The sequence below is a fragment of the Vulpes vulpes genome, chromosome 14 (genome assembly GCF_048418805.1).
Source record: "Vulpes vulpes isolate BD-2025 chromosome 14, VulVul3, whole genome shotgun sequence".
Classification (NCBI taxonomy): Eukaryota; Metazoa; Chordata; class Mammalia; order Carnivora; family Canidae; genus Vulpes; species Vulpes vulpes.
Genome location: NC_132793.1, coordinates 60,675,881 through 60,702,379, shown reverse-complemented (window position 1 = coordinate 60,702,379; position 26,499 = coordinate 60,675,881). Strand labels below are relative to the sequence as shown.

The 26,499-nt window shown below is 36.7% G+C and overlaps 1 protein-coding gene across 1 annotated transcript in view; it reads left to right on the top strand.

The window, feature by feature from the left end:
* ERAP2 (endoplasmic reticulum aminopeptidase 2) overlaps nt 1-26,105 on the top strand; it is a 39,950-nt gene extending 13,845 nt beyond the window's left edge. The window contains exons 6-19 of the mRNA XM_025992854.2: nt 660-814; nt 3,786-3,899; nt 4,744-4,875; nt 5,096-5,227; nt 8,010-8,075; nt 9,275-9,450; nt 11,797-11,876; nt 12,915-13,098; nt 16,983-17,139; nt 17,612-17,796; nt 20,463-20,624; nt 21,178-21,318; nt 23,354-23,435; nt 24,195-26,105. Coding sequence (XP_025848639.2) covers nt 660-814; nt 3,786-3,899; nt 4,744-4,875; nt 5,096-5,227; nt 8,010-8,075; nt 9,275-9,450; nt 11,797-11,876; nt 12,915-13,098; nt 16,983-17,139; nt 17,612-17,796; nt 20,463-20,624; nt 21,178-21,318; nt 23,354-23,435; nt 24,195-24,329 — 1,901 coding nt within the window. The 3' untranslated portion in view covers nt 24,330-26,105. The remainder of the gene's footprint in view (nt 1-659; nt 815-3,785; nt 3,900-4,743; nt 4,876-5,095; nt 5,228-8,009; nt 8,076-9,274; nt 9,451-11,796; nt 11,877-12,914; nt 13,099-16,982; nt 17,140-17,611; nt 17,797-20,462; nt 20,625-21,177; nt 21,319-23,353; nt 23,436-24,194) is intronic.
* The last annotated feature ends 394 nt before the right edge of the window (nt 26,106-26,499 follow it).

The window sequence follows — 26,499 nt, the reverse complement described above, 5'->3', positions numbered from 1 at the left end:
AATCTCATATCATTCTCTTTTTTATAGAAATGAGTTCATTATGTTTTGATGAATCTCAAACATACTAAAAATTATTTAACACCTTTCAAAGTTTTTGAGTAGTATTAATACAAAATATGAGTATTTTTTTAAAAAATCATTTCTTTATTCATGAGAGACGCAGGGAGAGAGCGGCACAGACACAGATAGAGGGAGAAGCAGGCTCCATGCAGGGAGCCCGAAGTGGGACTCATTTGGGGACTCCAGGATCATGCCCTGGGACAAAGCTGGCGCTAAACCGCTAAGCCAACAGGGCTGCCCTAATATGAGTATTTTTTTAAAAAATAATTTTCTTAGCAGTAATGCACCCAAGGTATTTGCCGAGTTTATCATGCTTCAAAACAAATGGTTAAATGTCAACAGGTTACTTCAGCTCTAACCAAAGCTGTATTGATAGAATTAATGCTGCTCAGTGATGGGTACTGACTATTTTCAGTGCAACTATGAGACACTGTGTCAATGTTACCATAGTCTTGATGTTTCCAGAAAACCTACTTATACATGAAAACATCACAATGTATTTGAGGAGAAAGTAAACCTCATTTCTAAAAAACAAAAAACAAAACCCATTTCTGGTGCAGAAGTCATAATGATCAAATATGGTTGTTCTTATTTCTTAGATCTAATTGCCATTCCTGACTTTGAATCTGGAGCCATGGAAAATTGGGGCCTCATCACATATAAAGAGACATCCCTGCTCTTTGATACTAAGACTTCTTCTGCTTCTGATAAACTATGGGTCACCAAAGTCATAGCCCATGAACTAGCACACCAGGTACCTGACACTCATGACATTTTCTTAGTATCAGCCCCAAAAAAGCATTGTACAGGACATCAGCAGTCTTCCTGAAACAATATAAAATTATATCGTTTTACCCTTAGAGGGAACTTTAGAGACTATCAAGCCAAACAGTATGTCAAGTAGCAGAGATTTCAATTTCTAGACTAGGAGACTCACACAGGAGTGTTATCACAGGAGTGTTATCACTGGCCACTGTGTCATCTAAAACTCTTCAAGGCAAAGCCTTCCAATGTATTTTAGTAAAGAAGGTATGGATTATGCAGATACATAGGACACAGAATTTGAAACCCTACAAGTAGAGATTTCTATTAAAAGTATTTCTCCTTATACCCCTAGTCTAGGGCAAAACCAATCCCCCTTCAGTTGAAACCTGTCATTATATAGCCATCACGAGTACTTCAAGTCCAAGCCATTACAGGCAGCTGACCCTAGACACATTACGTAATCCTCTAAATTTCATTGTCTTTGTCTATAAAATTAAATTAATAATACTCCCTGCTTCTTGCAGCTGTTGTAAAGAATTACAGATAAGTGTCAGTGCCTGTCACACTCAATAAGTGTTGGTTATTAATGATGGCAGCACTGATCTCTGCTACTGCTACCATTTCTTGCAGGCTACAAAATTTCCATTTCCTAGGCCATCTATCAACACTGTATTAGATGCAAATATGGAAGTGTGAAACTAGCTGTATGGATATCAGAGACTATTTTCCACTCTATTTCATTTCTGAAAATCCCTAGTAACAAAGTGAATTGTTAAGGGCCCCAGAAATTCTCCTTCACCATGTAGACAAATACCATTTTATTGTATTTACTAGAAGCCAGCAATATCTTATTTTTAATTTTTAACTTTTCCTTTATCATTATTATAATAATACGTTGGATTTTATTTAAGTAGTGAACTCAGTACCCAATTACATAGGAACCATGCTCAGCACTGTACTCTAAGAACATATGTACAGCTTCCTCTGGTTTAGAATCTCCCCACTGGCCCATCTTAGGGCTTTTGATCATTAGTCACTGATGGCCCTAGAGCACTTGACTGAATGTGAGGATTTCTAATCTTTCTACTGAATGTTCATAGAGAAATGGTTGGAGAGCTCTACTTCTGAGGCTCCTCTAGGCCTTCCTTTTAGAGCTTCTCTTTCATTGGAGATGCAGTCTAGAGCTGAAGCAATAGGCAGCAGTGGAATTTTTGTCTTGACATTTTTGTTTCCCCATTTGTCTCCATGCGACCATTCACTCTGACAAAGACTCCCAACACCAACTGAGTGGGTCCATAACATGGCATACTAGGTGCCCCAGGATGAAGCCCTTCTCCACTTCATCTCTTACCAAACCTAAGCTTTAGCCATCCCAGGCTATCTGCCATTTCTGAATAAGCCAGGTTGTATTGCTCCTTTATGCTTTTGCTCCTACTACTTAATCTGCCTAGAGCACACACTATTCCCAACAAGAAGACTCAGGGAACCAATCATTTCCTAACTAACTTAGGCACTCTCCTAGAAGAACTTATTTTTAACTCCTGGAATCCTCTCTATCCCTTGTACAGGCATTGGTCATAGCAGAATAATGTTTCATTGTATTTATCTATCACTTGACCTCCGTCATTTGTATTGGGGCAGAGGCTGTATCACATACATCTTTATATTTCTAACTCGTTGCCAGTAATGTAGTAGATTATCAATAGTTATCTATTGAATGAATGAATAAACTACTCTTATAACTGGTAACATTACCAGAATTAGCTCAACTTGTATTTTTCATACTCATCACTTTCAAATTAAGGAAACACCTCCATCCCTTTTCACAGATGTCCTTAGGAAGATTGGTGCCCACTTGTAAAATGATCTGAGGGTGGTCAGAAAAGAAATAGACCTTAAACAGTTTTTAGAAGTTTCATATCTAGCTATAACTGTAAAACTCTTCTGAATCTTAGAATTTTTTTGTTTAATTTCCTACCCCTCAGGAGATTGCAATCCTAAAACAGATAAACTAGATGGATAATACTGGGCATACAGGCTAAATAAAACACAAAAGTACATGAAAAAGTAGTAATACTTAAATATAGTGTTACAGATCAAATATAGGTTAAAGGTAAATTTCTATTTAGATTTCCTTTAGGCATCTTGTTAATTTTATGTATATATATTTAAAATTGTAGACTTTTATTCACTTTAGTGTCCAGGTTAATCCCCGGAAGGAAGTCAGAGCAAAAGTTAACAACTAAATTCCCTCATCAGTAATACTATGTAGCAATCTGAAAGTCCTAAGCAAATTCTTAACAATTCTCTTAAGTACCTACTACTTAATGTAAGGAAGTGACTTCACCAAAGATATTTAGGCTTATATTTCTCCTAAGACCACCACCATAAATCAAGAATAAGGTGAGTTTGCACTTACCCCACAAATGATTTTATTTTCTTCCTTAATATTAAAGCTAATAGCTAGGAAATGTTGGGAGAATAAAATGCAAGTTAGAGAGGGCAATAAAGACGAAAGAAAAGTGAAACAAAAGCAAAAATGTGGTGAGAAGGGAAGGCAAAGAAATTGGTAGAAGGAAGTTGTACAGAGAGAAAAGGGTAACAGAGAGAGGAAGGGCCTTAACCACCGAAAGAAGGAAGTTACCACCCGTTGTACTTTTTGCTACAATTAATAATTTTTTATATTTGCTTTATTTTTTTTAAATAGATATTTATTTATTTGAGAGGAGAAAGAGAGAGAGAGAGAGTGTGCATACATGAGTGGGGGGAGGGGCAACCAGAGAGGGAGAGAACCTCAAGCAGACTCCCCACTGAGCATGGAGTGGGACTTAGGACTGGATCTCACAACTCTGAGATCATGACCTGTGCTGAAATCACGAGTCCCACACTAAACCTACTGAGCCACCCAGACACCCCAAAATTTGTTTAATTTCTAATAACATTGAGTCTTTGCCTCCTAGTGGTTTGGGAACCTGGTTACAATGGAATGGTGGAATGATATTTGGCTCAATGAAGGTTTTGCAACATACATGGAACTCATCTCTCTTAATGCCACATATCCAGAGCTACAATTTGTAAGTTTACAGTTTTGTATGTCATGCTATATATACAATTCTGCTTATAACATAAATCCCTCACCCAAACATCTATGGACAGAGAGCTCAAATAGCACAAATACACAGCTGTGTATGTGAGGTGAAAGGAAAGAAAACCTATGTGTATATACAATGATGTAGGACAAGATGGTGCCCATGGCTAAGGATCCTGTGAAGAGTTCTTGGCATGTAACCTGAAAATTAAGCATAATTGGGGCACATTCCTCTAGAATTTTCAAAAGGTGAATTCACTTCCCAAAATGTATGAAAAGATTTTTTTCAAGCATGTCTTTTTCTTTAGGCATAAGGAATCTAAACCATTCATATACAGTAGCTTGTAATGGTTAATTAGCCCTTTGAGGTGGGCATTTGGTCCAGGATCATTTAGACAGACATGGATTCAGAGTTAGTGTCTTCTTTTTTGCTTTGTGTTGAGTCAATGGTGTAATCCTAAAACTTCATATAGCCTCACTTGTAAAGTGCATACAATGCATCTACTTTGCAGGGCGTTGATAGGATTGCAAATGATGGATACAAGGTCCTGGCACATAGCAAGTGTTTACTAAATGGGAACCATTTTATTTCTGTATCCAAGAGCGTGGTACATGGTAAACATTCAAAGAATGTCTGAAGGAATGTTGGTTTTATATCTTTATGAAGCAGAGAATTGGGGGAAGGGGAATATATAACGTGATAGAAACTTTCAATCAATTATAAGAAATATTGGTCAAAAACTTTTAGGAATATGTTACTAAGCCTCCTGTGTTTTCTACTGCTTTGAAAGTGCCAAATTGAAAGTGAAAAAATTTTCTTCCCTCTTTAGGATGATGGTTTTTGCCGTATATGTTTTGCAGTAATTAAAAAGGATTCATTAAATTCGTCCCATCCTATCTCCAACCAAGCAGAAACTCCTACTCAGATACAGGAAATGTTTGATGTGGTTTCCTATAACAAGGTATTAAATGCTGTGGGCAAGTGGAAGCTCTGCTTTCAGGAGAAATATAATGAGGCTTGTTAAATCAGCAGTTGAAGTTATTGGTTCCAGGTTATTGCCACTTGTTATATTTTTGTTATATTTGATGTTCATCTTTCAGACATTATGCATGTTCCATAAAATTTAAACTTCCTTTAAAAATAAATCATACCACCTATTTTTCTTTCTTTCTTTTTTTAAGGGAGCTTGTATTTTGAATATGCTAAAAGATTTTCTGAATGAGGAGAAATTTCGCAAAGGAGTTATTTACTACTTAAAGAAATTCAGTTATGGAAATGCTAAAAATGATGATTTGTGGAGAAGTCTGTCAAATGTAAGTCATCTGTTGGGTAACAGTAGACTGTTGTTAAGCCTAAGATGTAACAGCATAATTATGAAGGTTTATAAATAGCCATATTGTCAGTCATCCAATATTTATTCCACTTTTTACATTGCCAGGGTCCATAGAAGGCAGAACCTTCCTTTTTTCTTTAGCACCACACTAAACCAGGATGCCACCCACACTGGGATAGTCACAGGTGTTTGACGTTTAGCCCTCCTCTCTTTGGTTACCTTCTATCGTTAACCCAATAGTTTTGTCTCCCCATTTTCCAAAATCTTTAATGTCTTTGTAATTCCTGCCATGAACATCTAATCTTCTCATCCAAATTTTAAGGTTGAACTCTACTTTCTCAACTTTATTGTCCAGCATGTATTCTCCATTCAGTGAGACACATCTTCTCCCTCATAGGAAGAAATCCTGCTCAATCCTTAGTCACCATGTTTTTGTTTCTAGTGCCCTTGCTACGTGAAATGCACTTTCTTCTTGCCAGCAATTCAAGTGCCATCTGTCTTTTGAATTCTAGCTGAGATTTTACTTCCTCCTTACAGACTAATGCACCCCTCAACGGTTCACCTTTCTGCTCAATACGTCGAAGTGTGTTTATGATTCTGTTCCACGCAGTGACATTCTCTTTTATTAGTTTATAATGGTTCAATAATAACAATGATAATAATAAAATTTGCTTAAGAACAAGAATCATATCTATTCTTTTTTTAATGCCATGGCAATTAGCATTGTGATAAAATCAGTTAATTATTGATTAAAGAACACATGGTCTCTTTGTTATTGGGATTCATGTAGTATAATAGGTAAAATGAAGAAAACATGCAGTCAACTCAGATAATTCTAATAATTATTAAAATGTTCTTAAATTTTCTACTTGGAGTAAAATAATCTTTTATAGAAGTATTGGACTGATGGAGCTCATGTATATAAACACATATGGCCCAGGGACAGTAATAATACTGTTCAATATTTGTATAGCACTTAATCGTTTAAAAAGTTATTTCAAGTGCATTATCTCATTTGATTTTTTTATGCCCTTTCATAAGGGCATAAGTCTGGACCCTCATGGCCTAATAATTTATGTGATTTTGTGGTCAAAGAAACAAAGTCGTTAGTTAAACATTTTTTCAAAATGGCTCAAATCTTTTGTTCACATTTCTTGAAAATCACAAAGGGACCAAAATACAGTCTTTAGTATGACCTATACAAATGCTCTTTACCCATTTCCATTACCTCCTGCCGACAATCTAGGTGATTCTCTCTCTCCAGAGTCCTCCTAACTTCTCAACAAGTCTCACATTGCTTTTATCTTCCATCCCTCTCCTTCCTCTCCTTTGCTCTGTGTGTGTATATGCATGTGTGTGCATGTGTGCGCGTGCACGTGCGTGCGCGTGTGTATGTATGTTTGTGTATAGACCTCAACTTTGCCTTTCTTCAATAAGAAACAATCCATCTTTGGTGTGCATAGTGGATATGAGGGGAGAGATTAAAGGAGAAATTTGGTCAACAATTGCAGGATTCTTTTAGGTCAGCTATGACTATTTCTAGGTTAATTTTTGTCACATCATGCTTATTAGCCACCTCAAGAAGGTAAGGGAGGCAAAGTTCTTACCCCATTTTTGTCAGTGAGAAATGCAATACTGAGGAAGAGATTGGTGCAGGTTATATATACACCATGCAATGACAGAGTCAGTACTTGAAATCTATCTTCTGATTCTAAGCTGAGTATTCATTTTCTTAATTACATCACAGCTTCTTCCTAGTTATCAGGAAAGTCTCGATCTAACCTTCCCCTGAAAGTCCTTAGTTCTAGTTGACCACTTCCTGATGCCAAATGAAAGTATGGTATGAAAACGATAAATTCCTGTAAAAATCTTACTCAGAATTGTGTCACGTTATATCATTTCTAATACATTTCGATAGCCACTTGGGAATTAGAAGAATTATTTGTTGTTATTTTTCACAAAATCATTTCACAAAATCATTTAATAGCATTTGAGAGCCTTAGACAGTGTATATGTCTTATTTTTCCATTTACAGTTCCCCTTAAGCATTCAGTCCTTGTTATTTAAGGATTGATTGACAGACAAGTTGTTGATTCTCTTAGGTCTCATTTTAATTCTGAATTCAAAATTTATTGTTCTCTTTATAAGCTACTGTGAGTCACTGGGAATGCCCAGGTAAGCAAAGACATCCCCCCTCCCCGGTCAAGGGATTTGTGATATGAAAGAAGAAGGTTAATACTAGAGACACAGTGGCCTAAATGCTAAACAGCGGCTTGAGTAGAACACACAATAGAAGAATAAAGTAGGACTTTTCCCAGGGGAAAGAGAAAAAATGAAAGAAAAATTCAGCAAACTAATTCATTCTTAAAATAGTTGTTCTACTACCTTGTACTTCTTTAGAAAACTTAAAATAAATATATATGTATATACACACACACACATATAAATTTAATTGATGAAAATAGACATGTTAAGGAGCATAGCAAATCATGAAAATAAAAAAAAAAGGCATCTTGGCAGTGACCGTAGGAAATCCACAAAAATTATTTTTGTTTTATGTATATAAGTAACTTTTGTGGACTTCCTACAGTCACTGCCAAGGTACTTTTATTTTTTAATTTTCATGAATTGCTATGCTCCATACTAGATCAATTAAATTTTCATAGACCTATGCTGCTAAATGTCTGCATTCATGTCTAATATGCATATTCAGCTGACTATCAGTACCTAAATGGCAGTGTTCTTTCATTCTTGTTTTATAGAGTTGTCTAGATGATTTTACATCTGGTGAATTTTGTTATTCCAATTCCAAGATGACAAGCAATATAGTAAGTATAAAGAAACCTACAAAGTAGAAGTCTGGGGTATCACATGACCTGTAGTGAGTGTGGACTAGCCCAACTGTCCCTTTATTTTTTAAAAATATTTATTTAATTATTTGAGAGGGGGGAGTGCTGGGTGCGGAAGGGCAGAAGAAGAGAATCAGAGGCTCTATCCAGTCCCCTGACCTGTGAGATCATGACCTGAGCTAAAACCAAGAGCTGGACACTTAACTGACTGAGTCACCCAAGTGCCCGATCAACTGTCTCTTTAAATAACTGGAAAGGAAGAGAGACTTCATAATTTTCCTTGAAACAGATTTGACTGAAATAGGCATGTTCAGGCCATTTAGGGGGATGGTGCTGTTACTACTATATTTTTGTTGTTATAATTCAGCGTTCGCACAACCCCACTGCTAGCTAAAAATATCTCAGCTTAGAATTCCTCTGCGTGGTTAGTGCTGCACTGGCATCCTCCAGCTCAAAAACATGCCAAGCCAAATATGTTAGGTCTGGAAATATAGTGAATGGTTTTCTTGAGGCCCTGTCTTTTTGTTTACTTCTGGGAAGTTATCGGAACACTTTAGTGGAGGAGAAAGAAAAGTCACCCTGAAAGAAAAGAATTCCCTTTGAAAAGAGTCATGGTGATCCCATAAATTGTAATTTTTAAAGGAAGAGTCAGCATAACCAGTGATCTAAAATCTGTAATAGAAGCTGGGGAGCTAGAGGTTTTGTTCTTTATTCAATAGACATCTATTGATGTAATATTGTTCTTTTGGAATATTTAAAGCTCCCTAAAGATAGACATTTCTCTCCTAAACACCTCTACTCCACTGTTCTTAAAATGAAATGGTGGGGTGTATTTTTTTTGTTTTGTTTTTGTTTTTGTTTTTGTTTTCAGGGTTTTTTTGCTTTGAAATGGAGCAGGAAAAAAAAAAAGAAATGGAGCAGGAGGGAGGCTCCAGCATCAAGGCCTTCCTCTGGGACTTTGTCACCACACGTTAACCCTCTCGCTCCCACATCCACCCCTCCTTCAGTTAACTTGCAGAGAGCAGGGGGCTCCAGTCCCAGCCCTGAGGGTATACCCTGAGGCCTCCCCTCTTCCTCCTTCAGCCTGGTTACTGGCATCCAAGGAGGTCTCTGTGTTTTTCTGCCCTCCTTGATGGCTCTCCTCTGGCTCGAGTCACCAAAATCACTTGTCATTTCAGCTGGCCTTTCTGGGGGAGCATGTGGACGTCAAGGAGATGATGAGGACCTGGACTCTGCAGAAAGGACTTCCCCTCCTGGTGATTGAACGAGAAGGGCATTCCCTCAAACTGAGGCAGGAGCGCTTCCTGAGCGGAGTCTTCAAGGAGGACCCTGAGTGGACGGCCCTGCAGGAAGGGTGACTGCGTTTCTTCTGTTGGTCCAGTTCCCTTCAGCTCAGTTTGCTGCTTGGTTCATTAGCTTTCTCTCAGTTTCAGTGGCAACGGGCTGGATGCTCTTTCTCCGCAGGAGTCAGAGGCCTGAGCTAGCCTTGAGAACCCATGGAGAGAGCTTCGGGTGGGCCCCAGGTGCCTTGTTGAGCGTGCAGCTGTGTTCTTAGGAACCTGCGGCAGCCCCTCAGTTCTGATGCAGGGGGTGGTCAGCTATGTGGCTGTTAAAATATATCCTGTTCTTTTCAATCCTAGATTTCTTGGGCCTTTTAAGTTAGGTGACCAGCGCATACCTAGAAAGTGTTATGACAACTCCACATCTTATCAGAAGAGAAAATAGGGGGTCAAATAGGGCCTGAGTGGGTCAGTGGTTGAGCATCTACCTTTGGCTCAGGTTGTGATCCTGGGGTTCTGGGATCGAGTCCCTCTCCCTCTGTCTCTGCCTTTCTCTGTGTCTCTCATGAATAAAGTCTTTGAAAAAAAAAAAAAGAGAAAATATATCCCCTATATGGTGAATTACATTCCTGGGAATTAAACCTCCTGTGGCCTTTTATTTTTTAGTAACTGACTATAAACAGGGTGTCTAAAAACATATGATGTTCTTGGTAATAATGAAAGCAAATCCAGTGAACCGTACTATTATCTTGCTCATCAGCCTAACCTAAAGAAGATGTGTTCAAGGCTTTACTAAAAGCAAGAAACACAACACTGTCCACGTTTCTCAGATCTATTAGTTCTATCCATAAGATGAATGAGGTTAATTTTAAATGAAATAGTACAAGTGAATCTGCACTGGCTCTTATGATTGTTATTTCTTTGGGATGTATCTGTCCAATAACAATTCTAGAATTTTTCTGAGAACCAGAAGCAAATTCAAAGTCTTTAACACAGAGAATATATTGTTTTTCTTTTTTATTTGGTCAGTTGCCTATTTCCAATCCGACAACAACTTTAATGCCATTTCTCTATACACGCGTCATTTCATTTTTCTGTATCTCCTTCTGAAGTCTGAACCTCAAAGAGCTTAAACAATTTAGATCTTGACAACACAGCCTGGAAAATTTAATGTTTGCTTTGTTACTGGGAAGGCATGATTCACACTTTTGTAGTTTATCCAAATGCCATGAGGGAGTTCAATGGTGTGGATGGTCCAGAATAACAAATAATCTACTACAATGATTTGTATTTTTCCTCTGAGGTAGTATTTAGATTACTCTTATAAAATTATTACCCTCTGATTCATGCCTATCCAAACTCATGAAATGCTACTCTCCCTCTTTTTCACTCCCAGATATGTTTACCTAGAAAAAATTCCTTTCCTTCTGGAGCCAAGAGTGATCCAGATCATCCTGTTAAGTCCTGGCAATGTCTATGTGTCTATTTTTACCTTTTTATATAATTTTTTCAATTGTTTTGTTAATTACTGATACTTTGTGGGTTAGCAGGTAGATTATCCCTTCTGACCCTTTATGGGATAAAGTCTGTGTATACTGTTTCTTTCATTGTTTTACATTTTTCTGAAGACTAATAGGTAAATCCTCAATTATTCCTCTTTCTGTTTTATACCTGTCGGTATTTTCAAGCACATGATTTTACGTGTGCAAGATTACTGAAGCTAATATGGCTTGATGTGATAGAGGAAACGAATTCTAGAACCTACTAGCCACTCAAAAAAAAAAAAAAAGACCCAGCCGATTTCTGTTATTTACCATAGTAGGACCATTGAAAAGTGACCGAAGTACATTGAAATTGGCCTTTCTTCCAATCCATTCTGTTTTTCTGCTCTCTGGACTTTGCTGATTTGCAGATCCTAGATTTTTTTGTGGCATAGCTGACCACTTACAGTCACTAACCAGTTGCAGGAGTTGGGTGTGGGTAGCTTTGTTGAACAAAACGGCAAGTGGAAATTATACTGAAGTCAGATCTTTATCTCTTGAGGCTTTTCTTGAAGCTTTTCCTTGGTTATTTGAATTAATATCAGGCTGCCAGAGTTTTTGAAACTGTGAAAGGAAGATTGGATTTTTTTTTTCTCTTGCTTAGAAGAAAATAATCAGCAGAACTTGTGGTATGAGATTTGGACAGCAAATGATACTGGTAATTGTGACAGAGTTCACCTAGGTATATGTTGTTGCACCTCTATAATCACATAGAAGAATTTTTACATACTCAAGGATCTGCAAGTCTTAGCCTATAAAATTTACAAGGCCACTGATGTTGTGAAAGATGGGCCATTAGGTGCCTTTGACAGCCTATCTGAGTCTGGCAATGTGAATGTTAAAATGGCCATTCATAACCGTCTCTATTTTCTGACATAGGTTCCTCTGGCATATTCCACTGACCTACTCCACGAGTTCCTCTAATGTGGTTCATAGACACGTTCTAAAATCAAGGACAGGTAATAAACTCATTAGTCAAACAGGTGTTTCAATTCTGAAATTAAACATGTTTTGGGTTATTTGGAGGAAAGATACTATAAGTAAATCTCATAATAAGAGATTTATATTTGGGGAAGTTCTCACTTATCCATTTATTAGTTACTAAAAGAATCCTTTAGTTGGAACGTTCAAATTTCTATTCAGTGGAAAGTTTTCTTGTGCTTTAGCACTTAGAGATAGGTTTGTATTTGTATCAAGAAATGATGGATTCCTATCTTACAGCTCTTAAATTACTAACCTAGCAATTGGCAAAAATGTGTATTGGAAACATTTTTGTTTGCCACAAGGCAAAAATATGTATTGGAAGAAAACATGCACTTTGGAACAAAATGGCCCTGGATTCAACTCCTCACTATATCACCTATTATATGTGTGACCCTAAGAAAATTCCTTACTCCTCCTGAGCTTCAATTTTTTCATCTTATTTTTCATGAGGACTAGGTCTCACAGAACTATTGAGAGAATATGATAATAATGTTATTTTACCACATAGTATAATGTCTGTCATATTAAAAATATATATTACAATCTTAATTTCTCTTGAACACCTCACTGAACTGTGAGAGGGTTTCCATCATAATGTCATGTTCAACCTGGAATCCTTATTTCACCCCAAATAAGGACTAGACAAATGGATCACGTCTTTAAATGTACATGTTTCAATGACCAGTAACTAAACCCTGAGACAAATAAATCAAGTGGGATTCTGATCATGCTTATCATCTGGTTAACTGGGCCTCTTAGACCAGCAAAGACTGCGTTTGAGAACAAATTTAGCAGTCTTTATCCTATGAATTAACTTATTTATTAATTTAATAAGACCCTAGCTCACAAAAACAAACCCATTCAGTAGACTATGAAAATGAATGTCACAACGATTCTTCCATAACTTTGTCTTCCTACCGATTATTTAGTAAAAGAGTGAGTACTAACAGTTTTGGAGATGTTCCTAGTATGTCTGTTGATAATGAAATGCTATGCCAATTTCCTCCTTCTAGACACTCTGGAATTATCTGAAAAGACCAGTTGGGTGAAATTCAATGTGGACTCAAACGGCTACTACATTGTTCACTATGAGGGGACTGGATGGGACCAACTTATTACACAGCTGAGTCAGAATCACACACTTCTTAGACCTAAGGACAGAGTAGGTCTGATTCATGATGCGTTTCAGCTAGTAAGGTAATGCAAAATTTCATCTGATTTCATAGGAAATAACTTAATCATAATCAGATATGCTAGATTTCAAAATAAAATATTCAGTGTTGGTCATTGATTGTTGGTATGAGATGGATTTGAATGAAGGTCAAATACGGGCCACTAGGCCAAAGCCTACCCACTAAGAAGATGTTTTGACTCGACCAGTATTTGAAAATGTATTCTGACATTTTAAAATGTGGGTAAATTTATATACAAATCCTGACTTCTAGAACCTTTTTTGAAAGTGAAATGATTTTGCAACTGTGGACCTTAATTCCCACAGAGGAGGGTGCAGTGGGCAGATCCTTCTTGAAGCCAGGCCTTCACTGTCCCATGCACCAAAGTTTCAAACTGTACATGAGTGGCCTGATTCACTCACTTAGGATGGACCCTCTAAACATTTAAGCTTTTGACTCCAGATTTAAAATTTGTTTATATTTGTTTGTTGTTTGTGAGTAGCTTGCTGCTTCACCAAACACCTATGTAATCTGTTGAACCACAAGTATAATATAGTCTTAACCTTTATGATTTTAAATGTTAAATCTAGTACACAATCCACTTGTCACATTGAAGAAGTCAGTATGAAACTGAAAGGGAAATGAAGGAGGAATTGGCTACTTATGCTTATTCCTCCTTAGACTTTCCTGGAAAGACAAAATATTTTCTTTCTTTTCTCACTTATCCTCAGCAGAATAAAATATAGAATAAAGAAGGTCACAATATCACCAACAGAAAAAAATATTGGAAATCAGGTGGAATATTGTGCATTGTAAGCTTTTCCTATTCTCAGAATTACTATAGTCATTTTATTCAATGTGCATATTATTTCCTTTCAGATGTTTATCTAGGTCAAGTTGAGTGCGAGTAATCAGCAGGACATCTCTCAGGGAAGCTTCTCCATACAACAGAATTCTCTAGTTAGAAGAAAAGGAGATTGAGAGCTGAATCTTCAGCCCCACATGTCTCAGGAACACTGTGGTAGCAGAGCCCACTGGAGGCCAGGATTGGCCAGGACGTGGCCATCCAACATCTGAGTGGATCCATCAAACTAGCAGAGAAGTAGGCCACAGTTCACGGAAGGCGATTTGTCTGCTCAGAGGAGAAACTCTGAGTACATTGTAGAGAAGATAGATTAAAAATTTAAGAACAGGGTCACTGAGGAATATTGACAATTTAGCAAATGAAAGCCAATCTTTCAAGTAGTGGCAAAGTCTTTTTTGCTCTCTCTAGCCAATACATTTATGGGTTGTGTTATTTAGCAGAAGGAACCCTACAGTTATTAATAAATCAGTAGAAAAACAGTAATATTTCTTCACAAGGTGGACAGGTTAGTGAAGCTAATTCAGAGTACAAATTTTGGTTTAAAATAGATGACTTCAAGTACTACCTCTTTAATTCTTGTTTGACCTTGGGCAAATTATTTAAACATTTTAAGCCTAAATTTTCTAGTCTTTAAAATTCCAGCTTTAAATGGTAATATCTAATATCAAGGGTTGTTTCGAGGATTGCATGAGATAATGCTGATAAAGCACTAAGCACAGTACCTGTTCAATCAATGTGAACTGTTAGTGTTATTAGTATTATCTAATATACATTGCGTAAAAGATTCTGTATTGAAGAGGAAGATGAAGTGACGGCATAGAAATGCATTTCAAATAGTGTGAGGTTAGAAAAAAAGTGGAAAGTGAATTTGTGTATTATTATGTTTGTAACTACATAGAAAAAAGTACTTCCTAAAAGTGGAGGGGAAAAAAGAGGAGGAAATATTCCAAAGTGTTATTTGTGAATATGTAAGGTAATGAAACTATGAGGCTTGTTTCCTCCCCCCTCTAATTTCCAGCTGTTTCATAATTTGTTTATATTAATTTTATAATAAAACTGATTCAATAAGGAAATAATTTAAACACTCATAATAGAACTTAATATTTTTACTTGCTACTCTCCCTTTAGTAATATTTATCTCACCCTTCCTTGCTTTATAAAATCTCTATTTAAGAGTTCAAAGAAGTAATCCGCGATCATATTTGGTTTGAAGACAGAATTTGACCAAGGAATGGATATTTATTTCGATTGGATTTTCATATTTACTAAATATAATTTAACACTTGAATCCCATCTGAGTTGAGTACAATTAAAACAACTGTAATTTCCTTACAGAAAAATTATTTTTTTCTTTTAATCTGACACCATAAAAAGAAGGCCTAAATTGGTTCCTCAAAAATATAGTTTTATCTTACAAGGATACCATTTAGCTGAAACTATATACTAATAAGTAGAGAACCGTCTACTAATAGAATATAGTTTTTTTTTCTGTTGGGCTGAAGTATACACTTATATGTGTCTTTAGTTTTTAAGCTGAACAAGTATTCAGATAACATTTTGTGTAATGATTGGTGGTGAGAAGCTGGATTTTTATTAAGCTAATTATATAAAAAGAAAAGATGACTTCTCATATGAATATTAAGATTGTTTATAATAAATAACTACAAAAGCAAATAAGGTGCTTCTTTTAGTAAGATACAAATTAGGCTGGACCAAAAAAGAAAAGCAGGATTACTATAAGGTAGTTTTTGTGTTCAACATTCTTTTTTAAATTGTGCCCCTGGAATATTATACCTAGTTTTTCCTGTTGGTGATCCTCTAGGGTATCAGCTGTACTGTACATCATGACACTTACACATGTGGGAAGGAATAGTGACATTTGGTAGATTAATGCTTTAAAAAACACAGCGATCTATAGCATCATCGTGTATATGATTTAGCCCTCCGTCTTCAGACAAAAATTGTGGCAATTTTCCGTAAGTCTGTTTTAAAGCAGTATCTCATTGTGTCTGAGAAGAGTGAAGTCACAACAAAAGTTCCTTCTTTTTAGTTTCAGTTCCCTCTTTCTCAATAAGAATTGAAAATTTCAAAAACCCCAAGGAGGTAGCACATTATGTTAATGAAAAATTCAACAGAGACATCCTTTGTTCTGGAATCTGTTTCCATATCAAACTACTATGCTTAATCTGGGAGTCCGATGCTGGCAGTAATAGCTTACAGACCACGTGCAGGCACAAGTCCTGTCAGAAACACATGTGAGAACCACTCTGCAAAAATGACAATATAATGGTTTACTTCCTCTGCAGAAGAGACCCTAATGCTTTGGTATTCAGAATAATAGTTTTTTTTGTTTGTTTGTTCTTCTTATTAAAAGAAAATATGGAGAAAGCATATAACTTTGGAATCTAAATAGATTTCTAAAAAACAATGAAACTACTTTTTTTGTCCCACTAGAATAATTACTACTTCACTGTTAGACTCTAGGAGGGACGTTAAAAAAAGAGAAGACACTGTACCTGTCATCAAAATTCCAAATTAAAAAAAAAAAAAATTCCAAATTTGCTTGGAGGAACAATTCAAATCCACAAATTAAACAATTAGAGAATGACATAATATATGAAAACCTTGATATTATTTTGTACTAAATATTAATATTAGCTAATATTTCTTTTATAAAGCTCTTCCTGTATTATAGGAATTACTCTAAGCACTCAACTCATATGAAGCCATTTAATCCTTAGAACAGAACTGCCCCATCATTGCTCTCTATATCATATTTGTTTTAATGTTAAGAATATTAAGAACTAGGGGATCCCTGGGTGGCGCAGCGGTTTGGCGCCTGCCTTTGGCCCAGGGTGCGATCCTGGAGACCCGGGATCGAGTCCCACATCGGGCTCCCGGTGCTTGGAGCCTGCTTCTCCCTCTGCCTGTGTCTCTGCCTCTCTCTCTCTCTCTCTTTCTCTGTGACTATCATAAAAAAAAAAAAAGAATATTAAGAACTATAAAATATGCACAAACCACCAACAACTTGTTTCATACTTCAGTGCAGGAAGGTTGACCCTAGACAAAGCCCTTGACCTGACTCGCTATCTCCAACATGAAACAAGCATCCCTGCACTTCTCAAAGGTCTGGAATACTTAGAACTATTTTACCACATGATGCACAGAAGGAATATTTCAGATGTCACTGAAAACCTCAAGGTTTGTATCACTTCCAGAAAATTCACTGAGTAAGTATAGAGTGTCTGAAGGATTGGTGAGACTTGGTCTGTCTGTGTGAACTCCTGGGGAATAAATCTTCAAGAAGCTGGGGCAACTGGCTGATAGCACAGTCAACACCACAGCTTTGAATGGTTGGGAATCCTTTGCTCCTTGTCATCACCAACCTAAGAAGATCCTGACAGGATCATGAGCAAAATATTCCTCCTAAATGTGATTTTATCTATTGATATCCACCCCCCACCATAGGAAATTAAGTCATACTTTTAATGCAGAAACTCTATTTGACTATGGTAGGTGGGGCCCAGAAAACAGAGAGAAAAATAGATGGACAAATAGTTCTGTGTTTGAGGAAGATTCATGTAGACAGTTTAGAGTTGACCCCTTTTGATGATAAGAGCTGTGTTAAGTACTAAATTTAGCCTCTCTGTAAATCATCCTGTGCTTTCTGCAGCGTTACATTCTCCGATATTTTAAGCCAGTGATTGACATGCAAAGCTGGAGTGACAAGGGCTCAGTCTGGGACAGACTGCTTCGCTCGACCATCTTAAAATTGGCCTGTTACCTGAACCATGCTCCTTGCATCCAGAAGGCAACTGAACTCTTCTCTCAGTGGATGGAATCCAGTGGAAAATTAACGTAAATCTAGATATCTGTCCTGTTCTTTGTTCCTTTCACTTTGATGCTGAAGTCTTTGATCAAGCAAGACATTACATCTAAAACCTTTCAGTGAGGTTGGAGGAGGGGGGCGGAAAGCCATGCTGGGAATTACAAACCCTTGTTTCATGCTCCCGTATAGTAAGTGCTCAATAGATTTTGTGGGAAGTGAGATTTAGGTACCTTTAGAGGAACAGCTAATAAGCATTGGCATGGTAACAGAAAGACAGCCAGAGGGTAGAAGCAACGGGGGGGGGGGGGGGGGGGGGGGTTGCCCAAGCTCAAAAAGTGATGTCTTTTAAAGACAAAAGGCAATGTGAAATGTACATTGCAGTCAAAACACCAGTGATCATTTGCTAAAACTTGTTTTTAAAATAAGGAGAGGATACCTTTTTAAAAAGTCTATTACTTCTTCATTAACCAATACCACAGACCTGAATTTTGACCCCAAATTTCATATTTGAGGGGAAATTGATGGCCTGAGCCATGAACAGTGTGTATGTTGATGGCAAAATGGATTCTGGTGGTTATTATAATCAAGAAGATGCCCAGTGATCACATGGATTATGCTGCAGTTCAGTTTAGCAGTTACAATCCAGAAATACTAACAGATGCCACAATCTTTTCAATGTAAGCCTTGATTTCTATCCAACACATGGTTTTACATTGTTATCATTAAAACTGACTCTAGAGTTGGATGTTTTGAGAAATCAAATTGGTATGTGAATCAAGGAAAATTCATTCTTTAAAACTGAAGAAAAAAATTCACAATTTTAGTGCTGTGTAATGTAATGGTGTCCATTTGTCTATACCGGATTGCTGATAGGCTATCATAATTTCTCTCCATATAACTAAATCTCAGTGAGCTTTTTGAAATCCTTTCTTGAATTCTTCTTTTTGAAAACATTAATTTCAGTTTTCTTCTTTGTACTTTTCTTGTCATTGTTATTTGAGCCAAAAAAAAAAAAAAAAAGCAGTTTAAGAAAAGTATCTTTTAGCTCCTCTTTTTTGTTCATGTTTGAATGGGTTGAATGAGTGACGCTAAAATGTAAACATCCTGCTGCCCTATAGCATAATGAGATATTATTCCACCTTTATACTTGTTCCAAGAGGAGTGATCTTATCTGCAGCAACCCACCTATGGGTTAGATATGTGAGTTGAACGTGTTTAACCAGATGCTATACTTGTGAAAATATAAAGCTCATTTATGCTTGTAATCGATAATACATAATTAAATATTATAGGGTTTTTCCCCCTAAACTTCAAGATTTCTAGTATTGATCCTAATGAAGAATTTTCTTACATAGATTAATTACTTCGTTCATTTGTGTGTCCAATATATAATTCTTTGCATGTTGCCTGTGGGCCAGGCACTGCTTACAGGAAAAAAGGATAAAGCAGTAAACAAAACAACTATGTGTCTTACCTTCAGGGAACTTACATGTATTTATTATCAACTTTCATACATTTGTACAGTAAATACACTAAAATCAAAACAATGCAGACTATAATTTAATTGCTTAGTCTTTGTTTTGTGATTCAGCTGGCACTTGGGATAAGCACGTATAGGGGAAATAATGCAAGTGTTAGGATCATAGGTTTAAATTCCATCTTCACAATGGCTAGTCATGTCACCTTGTGCAAGTTACTTAACCTTTCCAAGCTTTATTTCCACTTTTTAAAAATCAGGATAATAACTATCTCACTAGGTAGCTTTGACAGTTAAATATGATAGTAGATTCTCCTATATGGTCACTACATGATAAATGCAAATTTCCTGCCCCATCCTCTGTTGCAGTTTTTCTGAGCCATCAAAAGGAATATCAGTTATTATTGATTTAACAATATTGGAATTAAAAACCATAGACCAAATTAGAATCAAACCTAGTTAATATTCTACAGGGCAATAAAACCCCAAACCTTATCAGGTTTACAAATTATAAATTATAAAATGACTGAACCCAATCAATTGTGCTAAATTAAATTTTCTAGACCCAGAGAATCAGATGACTCTCAGGCCTGTTAGAAAATACACTTTAATGTGATATTAAAGCAGTAAGAAACCAAGTTTTATTTTTAAAAAAATCACATAGCACCAATATAGGTTATTCAATTCTAGAATTCTGTATAAACCAACACTTTGATATGTCAGAAATCATTGATTCTACAAAGTTGCTATTTTAGTCCCTGAGTAAATTAAAATTTTATGATTATTCTCCTTGCTAGCATTTTATCATCAATAAGGGGAAAAAAACCCACGGGGCGCCTGGGTGACTCAGTCGGTTAAGCATCTGACTCTTGATTTCAGCTCAGGTCATGATCTCCAGGTCCTGAGATCCAGCCCTGCATAGGGTTCCCTGCTTGGTGGGGAGTCTGTTTGTCTGCTTTTCCCTCTGCCCCTCCCACCCCTGCTTTCTCTCTCTCTTTCTGAAATAAATAAATAAATCTTAAGAAAAAAACCCCACAAATAATTTGCAAAGCAAAATTACATAAAATATTTTTGTAAAAATTTGACAGAAATAAATGTTTAACACACTACTGAAAATAACTCAGGGGTGATTCTGTTATAGCAGTTTAAAACTGTAATAAGAAAAAAGGGTTTTTGTTTCATAGGGCTTTTTTCTTCACTTTGTTCTTCATACTTCAGCATTCCATCAGATGTTTTGGAGATTGTGTATTCCATCGGTGCTCAGACAACAGTGGGATGGAATTACCTTTTAGAGCAATATGGGCTGTCAATGTCAGGTGCTGAAAAAAACAAAATTCTGTATGCATTGTCAACCAGCAAACATCAGGAAAAGTTAATAAAGTAAGTGCATAAACTTAACTAACTTGTTAAAAGTAAACTGATACAAATTCAATGAAGTCAAAAAAAATTCAATGAAGTCACTAAAATATTGCCCTCCAACTTCAAAGGCATTAAAATAATTTAATCAAGATTAAAGATTGATTTGCTTTGACTTTACTTCCAAAAAATACATATTGACAAAATGCAAATAGTGAAAACAGATATATTCCTAGTTATTAATCTGCTGACCAATACTGGACAAATGGCTACATTTTACATCAAAACTTTGGAGAAAAATGATCACAAGAATGCATTCTTGTGTGTTAGATGTTTTACAAGATGCTAATTAAAGTACTTTGAAGTAATCAGTGAATGAAGTTACTGGCAGAAAAAAATTGAAAGTTCAACTGGAACATTAAAAATGTTAGCCAGGAAGGAATTTGTTATGGATTTTGACAAATTATAATTTTATCATGCCTCTTTCTCTTCTATTCTTTTAATATATTGGTAGCCTGAGTTAATTTCCATTACATAACACATACCATGACAAGTCAAATGGTCTTTATTTCTTCAGATTAATTGAACTAGGAATGGAAGGAGAAGTCATCAAGACTCAAGAGTTGGGCCTCCTTCTTCATGCGATCACCAGAAGTCCACAGGGGCAGCAATTAGCCTGGAATTTTTTGAGAGAAAATTGGACCCATCTCCTTAAAAAGTTGGTATTCATTTACATCCAATGTGTGCTCTTCCACCTAAATAGCTCAGTTGCCTGAAACCAAGTACAATGATGTGTCTCCCCAAAGTATATAAATGATCCTACTTCTACCCAAATAGTTTGAAAACTTAATAGCCCAAAATTACTCTGTTCAGGTGTGAGGGAGAGGAATGAGAAGTGAGTGGCAAAGAGATTTCGCTCACTCTGCACAGGCAAAGACCTGCTGGGAGCAAGCGTGTGATGAGTTAAATCCAGTCATCAGCCCCATCCAGCACGCTGAAACCATGTATAGTGCATCAAACACATTTGGCTTGCTTTGTTAATGCAGTTTTGTTCTGGGGGAGAGTTTCAGGAATTTTGATGAGAGCTAACCCCCACCCTCAGGTCCCCTGTGGAAGTGGCCTAGTGGAGAGCTTAGAGGAACTGAAAGAAATCTGATCAAAAGTGTTTGGGGAGCACTCCCACCCCTTTTTAAAACTCAATCAGTTCTGAGTCTTTTCTCGGATTTCAACTCTTAGGAGAACCAGAGCTCACTCCAGCATGCTCCTGGGCCTAAAGTATCCCTCAGAAGGAACCAATAATGGTTAGATTTCATTGGAAGGCACAGGATGGCATTGCTTTCTTTCACAACAAACCCCTGCTAAGGCACTCAGCTAGTCCTTATCCAGAACCAAAATGTCACTTACAAACTATTTGGAAAATATCCTGAATCTGAGAGCTGCACAGTCTGTTCTGTTTACCGTAGTGTCAGTATCTCTGATTTCCATCATTCCCAGTTCCTCTTCCCTCTCATTTGTTAGCCATGAAGGACTAAGAGCCTCCATAGCTTTGTGTAAGCAAAAAGAGCATTTTCACCCCTCTGCCAAGGCCTTGAAGGAGGTTTGAATTCTCATGGTATCAAACAGAAACAGCTTTAAAAAACATGTGTGTGTATGTGTGTGTGTGCGTGTGTGTGTGTGTGTGTGTTTATAAAATGAGCGTGTGTATGTTTCCTTAAGGATTACTGGAATCATTGGTTGGGTCGTTTGTATGATCATCATTTCCCTCCCCTGAAATGATGAGACTTATTCTGCAATGCCATAGATTTCCTTTGTCACTAGAAATGATCCTCCTGCCTGACCATGTGCACAGCCTGGACTTGGAATCATTTCTAAGATGTATCTGTTCTCTGCTTTTCAGCATGAATCCCTTTGACTTATGGTATAAATTCTCTATATAAGATACTGGGGTGAAGGACGCACTCCGTGGCTACAAGTGAGAGTTCAACCAAATAGCATTGCCCCCCCACCCTCACCAAAATACTGTGTGTAAAGACAGTGGATTTCCAAAATGGGGGGAGAAGTGTGCAAGACAGTACATGAGAGTGCAAGGAGAACATATTACTACATATATTAGTTCTTATGCTATTAAATTTTCTATTTGACCTATAACATAGTACATGCATATAATACATAAATAAAAATGAATATTGGGAAGTTTGTGGACAAAAAAATCTTTACCAATGGAGTGCATAATAAAAACATAAAGAATGCTGCTTTAGGCATAAACATATATTTAAACATAAACATTGCTGGATAAGCTAGTCACAGTTCCTAAAAAGGTTTTATCTACATTTTCATCTTATGGTCAAATTTGACACACTTTAGGACGTCTGGGTGGCTCAGTGGTTAAGCGTCTGCCTTCCAGCTCCGGGCGTGATCCTGGAGTTCCAGGGTCGAGTCCCACATGAGGATCCCTGCATGGAGCCTGCTTCTCCCTTTGCCTGTGTCTCTGCCTTTCTCTCTCTCTGTGTCATGCATAAATAAATAAATAAATAAATAAATCTTTAAAAAAAACCTTTAAAATAAATTTGATACACTTCATAGCTTTGGGATTTTCCTGAATAATTTATTCTTATGGTAATTAATAGAATATATTGTAATGTACAAGCTTATTATAGTGATTAATGTCATATATTTTAAAAACATATGGTATCATAAAGATAAGGCTAGTATTTCTACTACTTAAATCTGTGTGTTTCTCTTTTTATTTGCAGATTTGACTTGGGCTCACATGCTATGAGAATAATCATCTCTGGCACAACATCTCACTTTTCTTCCAAGGATGAGTTGCAAGAGGTTTGTGACTCTCTACTGCTAACAACCTAAAAATAAATGTTCAAATCGTAAAACTGAAAGCAAACCTAGAAGTAATCTGGTTTAAAGTTCTTGTTTTATTAAAAGAAAATAAGTAGTTCAACCAGTGTCACATAGAAAGTAAATGGAAGGGACAGGGCTAGAACATCTTAAAATACAGGTGTTCATAGCATTCAAAATGAAAATTACACTTAAGAGATGATTCCTTGCTTATTTTTTGTTTCATAGTGTATTGTCACAGAAGTGACTATATTGAAGTTTGGGAGAGTACTTAAAGGTCTTTTTTTTTTTTTTACACCAAAACTACTGTTGTTGATAATTCTACTTATTTTTTTAAAGCATTCTAATGTTTTATATCTTCTTTTCAAAGTGAATCTTGAGTTATTTACCCTTTAAGGAAACTCAGAATTCTACAACTTAAATCCTGGCTCGCTACTTAACTGTATGACTTGGCTTGATCACTAAACATTTTTACTCACAGTGTGCTCACTTATAAGATAAGGATTTATCATTCTTGTCTTACATTATCTATTGTTTGAAGATAAAGTGAAAAAATAATTACACACACACACACACACACACACACACACACACAAAAGAGAAAAAAACCCAACCATTCAAAGGTTGGCAGAGAAATGATTACTCTGGTGTTTGTATAATTTGCAAGCTGTTCTGAAACCCTTTGCAAGAGCAAGTATTTTATGAACCATGTCAGTAATTTTTTTCTTGCTTATTTTTCAGGTGAAACTCTTCTTTGAATCTCTTGAGGCCGAAGGATTACATCTGGATATTTTTCAAATTATTTTGGAAACCATATCCAAAAATATTATGGCTGGAGAAGAATCTTCCCACTCTGAAGACTTGGCTACTGGTTAGTTCTTAAGTGGTCAGTAGAAAGAGCACTTTGGTTGTGGACATGAAGTCAACAAAGCTCAAGTCAAAGCTCTGGATATTTCATCTAAGCCACCAAGCAGCCTCAAGAAACCAGCCAGCTCAACTGCCTGCCCTCACCTGCTGTCTCTAGCTGACAGATGTTTGATGTTGAGGTGGGGGAAATCCACTTCAGTAGCCTATTTAAATGTAAACTTCCTGAGTAATGGAGATATGTTGAGATGTGAATATAAATATATAGACATAGCTGTAATAGATTAGCCACACGGCACATTATCTACATTGCTTTACATCATGCTACTTTTTTTGCTTCTTTGATGCTTTTTCTCACCTGCTTAGTATCCTGGAGTTTGCCCAGCCAGTTTTACTTCAAGGAAACATAGCCAATTCTTTTTTAAAAAATATTTCATTTGCATCCTTTCGTCCCCTCCTTTTCTTCCTCCTTCATCTCAGCCTGCATAGTTCATTTAATTTCTACCATTCATGGACAATCTGAATCAAATTATGAAGTATAAGGATCAGGAAAACAGAGAATTTGTCACCAAATCTCAGATTATTAGAAGCTAGGTGTCAGAGTTTATTAACAAAATCAGGAGGGCTACTTGGCTTGAACCTCACATTTATTTTTAGTATTTTATTTATTTATTTATTTGAGAGAGAACACAGGCAGGGAGGAGGGGCAGAGGGAGAAAGAGAAGCAGAACCCCTACTGAGCAGGGTGTGTTCAGTCCTCACTCTGGGGACCCTGGGATCATGGCTTGAGCCAAAGGCAGGTGCCTAATCAACTGAGCCGCCCAGGTGCCCCAAGCCTCACATTCTTAATGAGCCTCAAGTATAGCCTTCTGAGGTCATCTCCATGGGTGGCAAAATCTGTAGTCACAGAGGCTCAGGAGAGAACAATGATACCTCACCACTTTAAAACATACACTGTCACTTTTTAAAAAAGATTTTATGTATTTATTTATGAGAAACAGATTGAGAGAGAGAGAGAGCCAGAGACATAGGCACAGGGAGAAGCAGGTTCCATGCAGGGAGCCCAATGTGGGACTGGATCCCGGGACTCCAGGATCACGTCCTGAGCTGAAGGGAGGCACTCAGCCACTGAGCCACCCAGGCGTCCCTACACTCAAATTTTTAATCTTTTGAAAATTGCAAAATTAGTTGGTATTGTGTATATTTCCAGTTAACTCAGGTTTAATGTAAATATTTAAATGAATCATCATACTTTATAATTCAGTTTTAGCATTTCTTTATATTTTTAAAGGAAACTCGACCTCTGAAACGTATTTCTAGATGCTTCTCTGAATTATTTTAATAGGTATTTGAAATGAACAAGGAAACCACCACTCCAAATACAGGTTGTAAATTTAATAAATTCATGTACCCATGTATGAATCAGTATGAAGATATAAACATGTTCTAGAAAAATTTGAATCAATACACAGATGATTAACTTTTCTGGGCTATTAAGGGAAGCTGGGATGTTGGGGCAGAGGTGAGGTGGGAAGGGTATTGACTAGTCCATTTTGGAGTGATATCTTGAAGGTTTATAGATCTTTCTTTGGTGCCAGTCAGAGAGAGGGTACAATTTGGATAGACCATGGGCATGACATTTTGTTAAGTTTTCAAACCATTTCTTGGAATCTTTGAAGTATCCTTGGCTTTAGATTTGGCTTGGTTGTGGTCCTACCACAGTCTGTGTAACGCATATATCCCTCTGCAATTATACGTACTTTCAAATAAAGAAACTGAAAAAGTAAAGAATGTCATTTTTCCACCAACATAATGTGTAAATTAAGCAGAAGAATGTGTATGAGTTTTGGTAGATCCATTCTGTCATATTTATTTCCATAAACATGTAAAGTTCTTTCTTTTGTATAGTAAGTTATCCACTGTAAATTTCCAAGTTTCTGATTCTCTTCCTTTTAGTTCTTTATTTATATACATTTGTACCTTTTCACATCCTTAAGGATTGGGTAGAGAAGTAGAAGTTGTAGTAGAAGTAACAGATTATTATTTGTGGAGAATGAACATGAGAAGTACTGTGCCAATATTGTTTTAACAAATAAGGAGGTTTTTTTTTTTTTAAAGAAATGGGGATCCCTGGGTGGCGCAGCAGTTCGGCGCCTGCCTTTGGCCCGGGGCGCGATCCTGG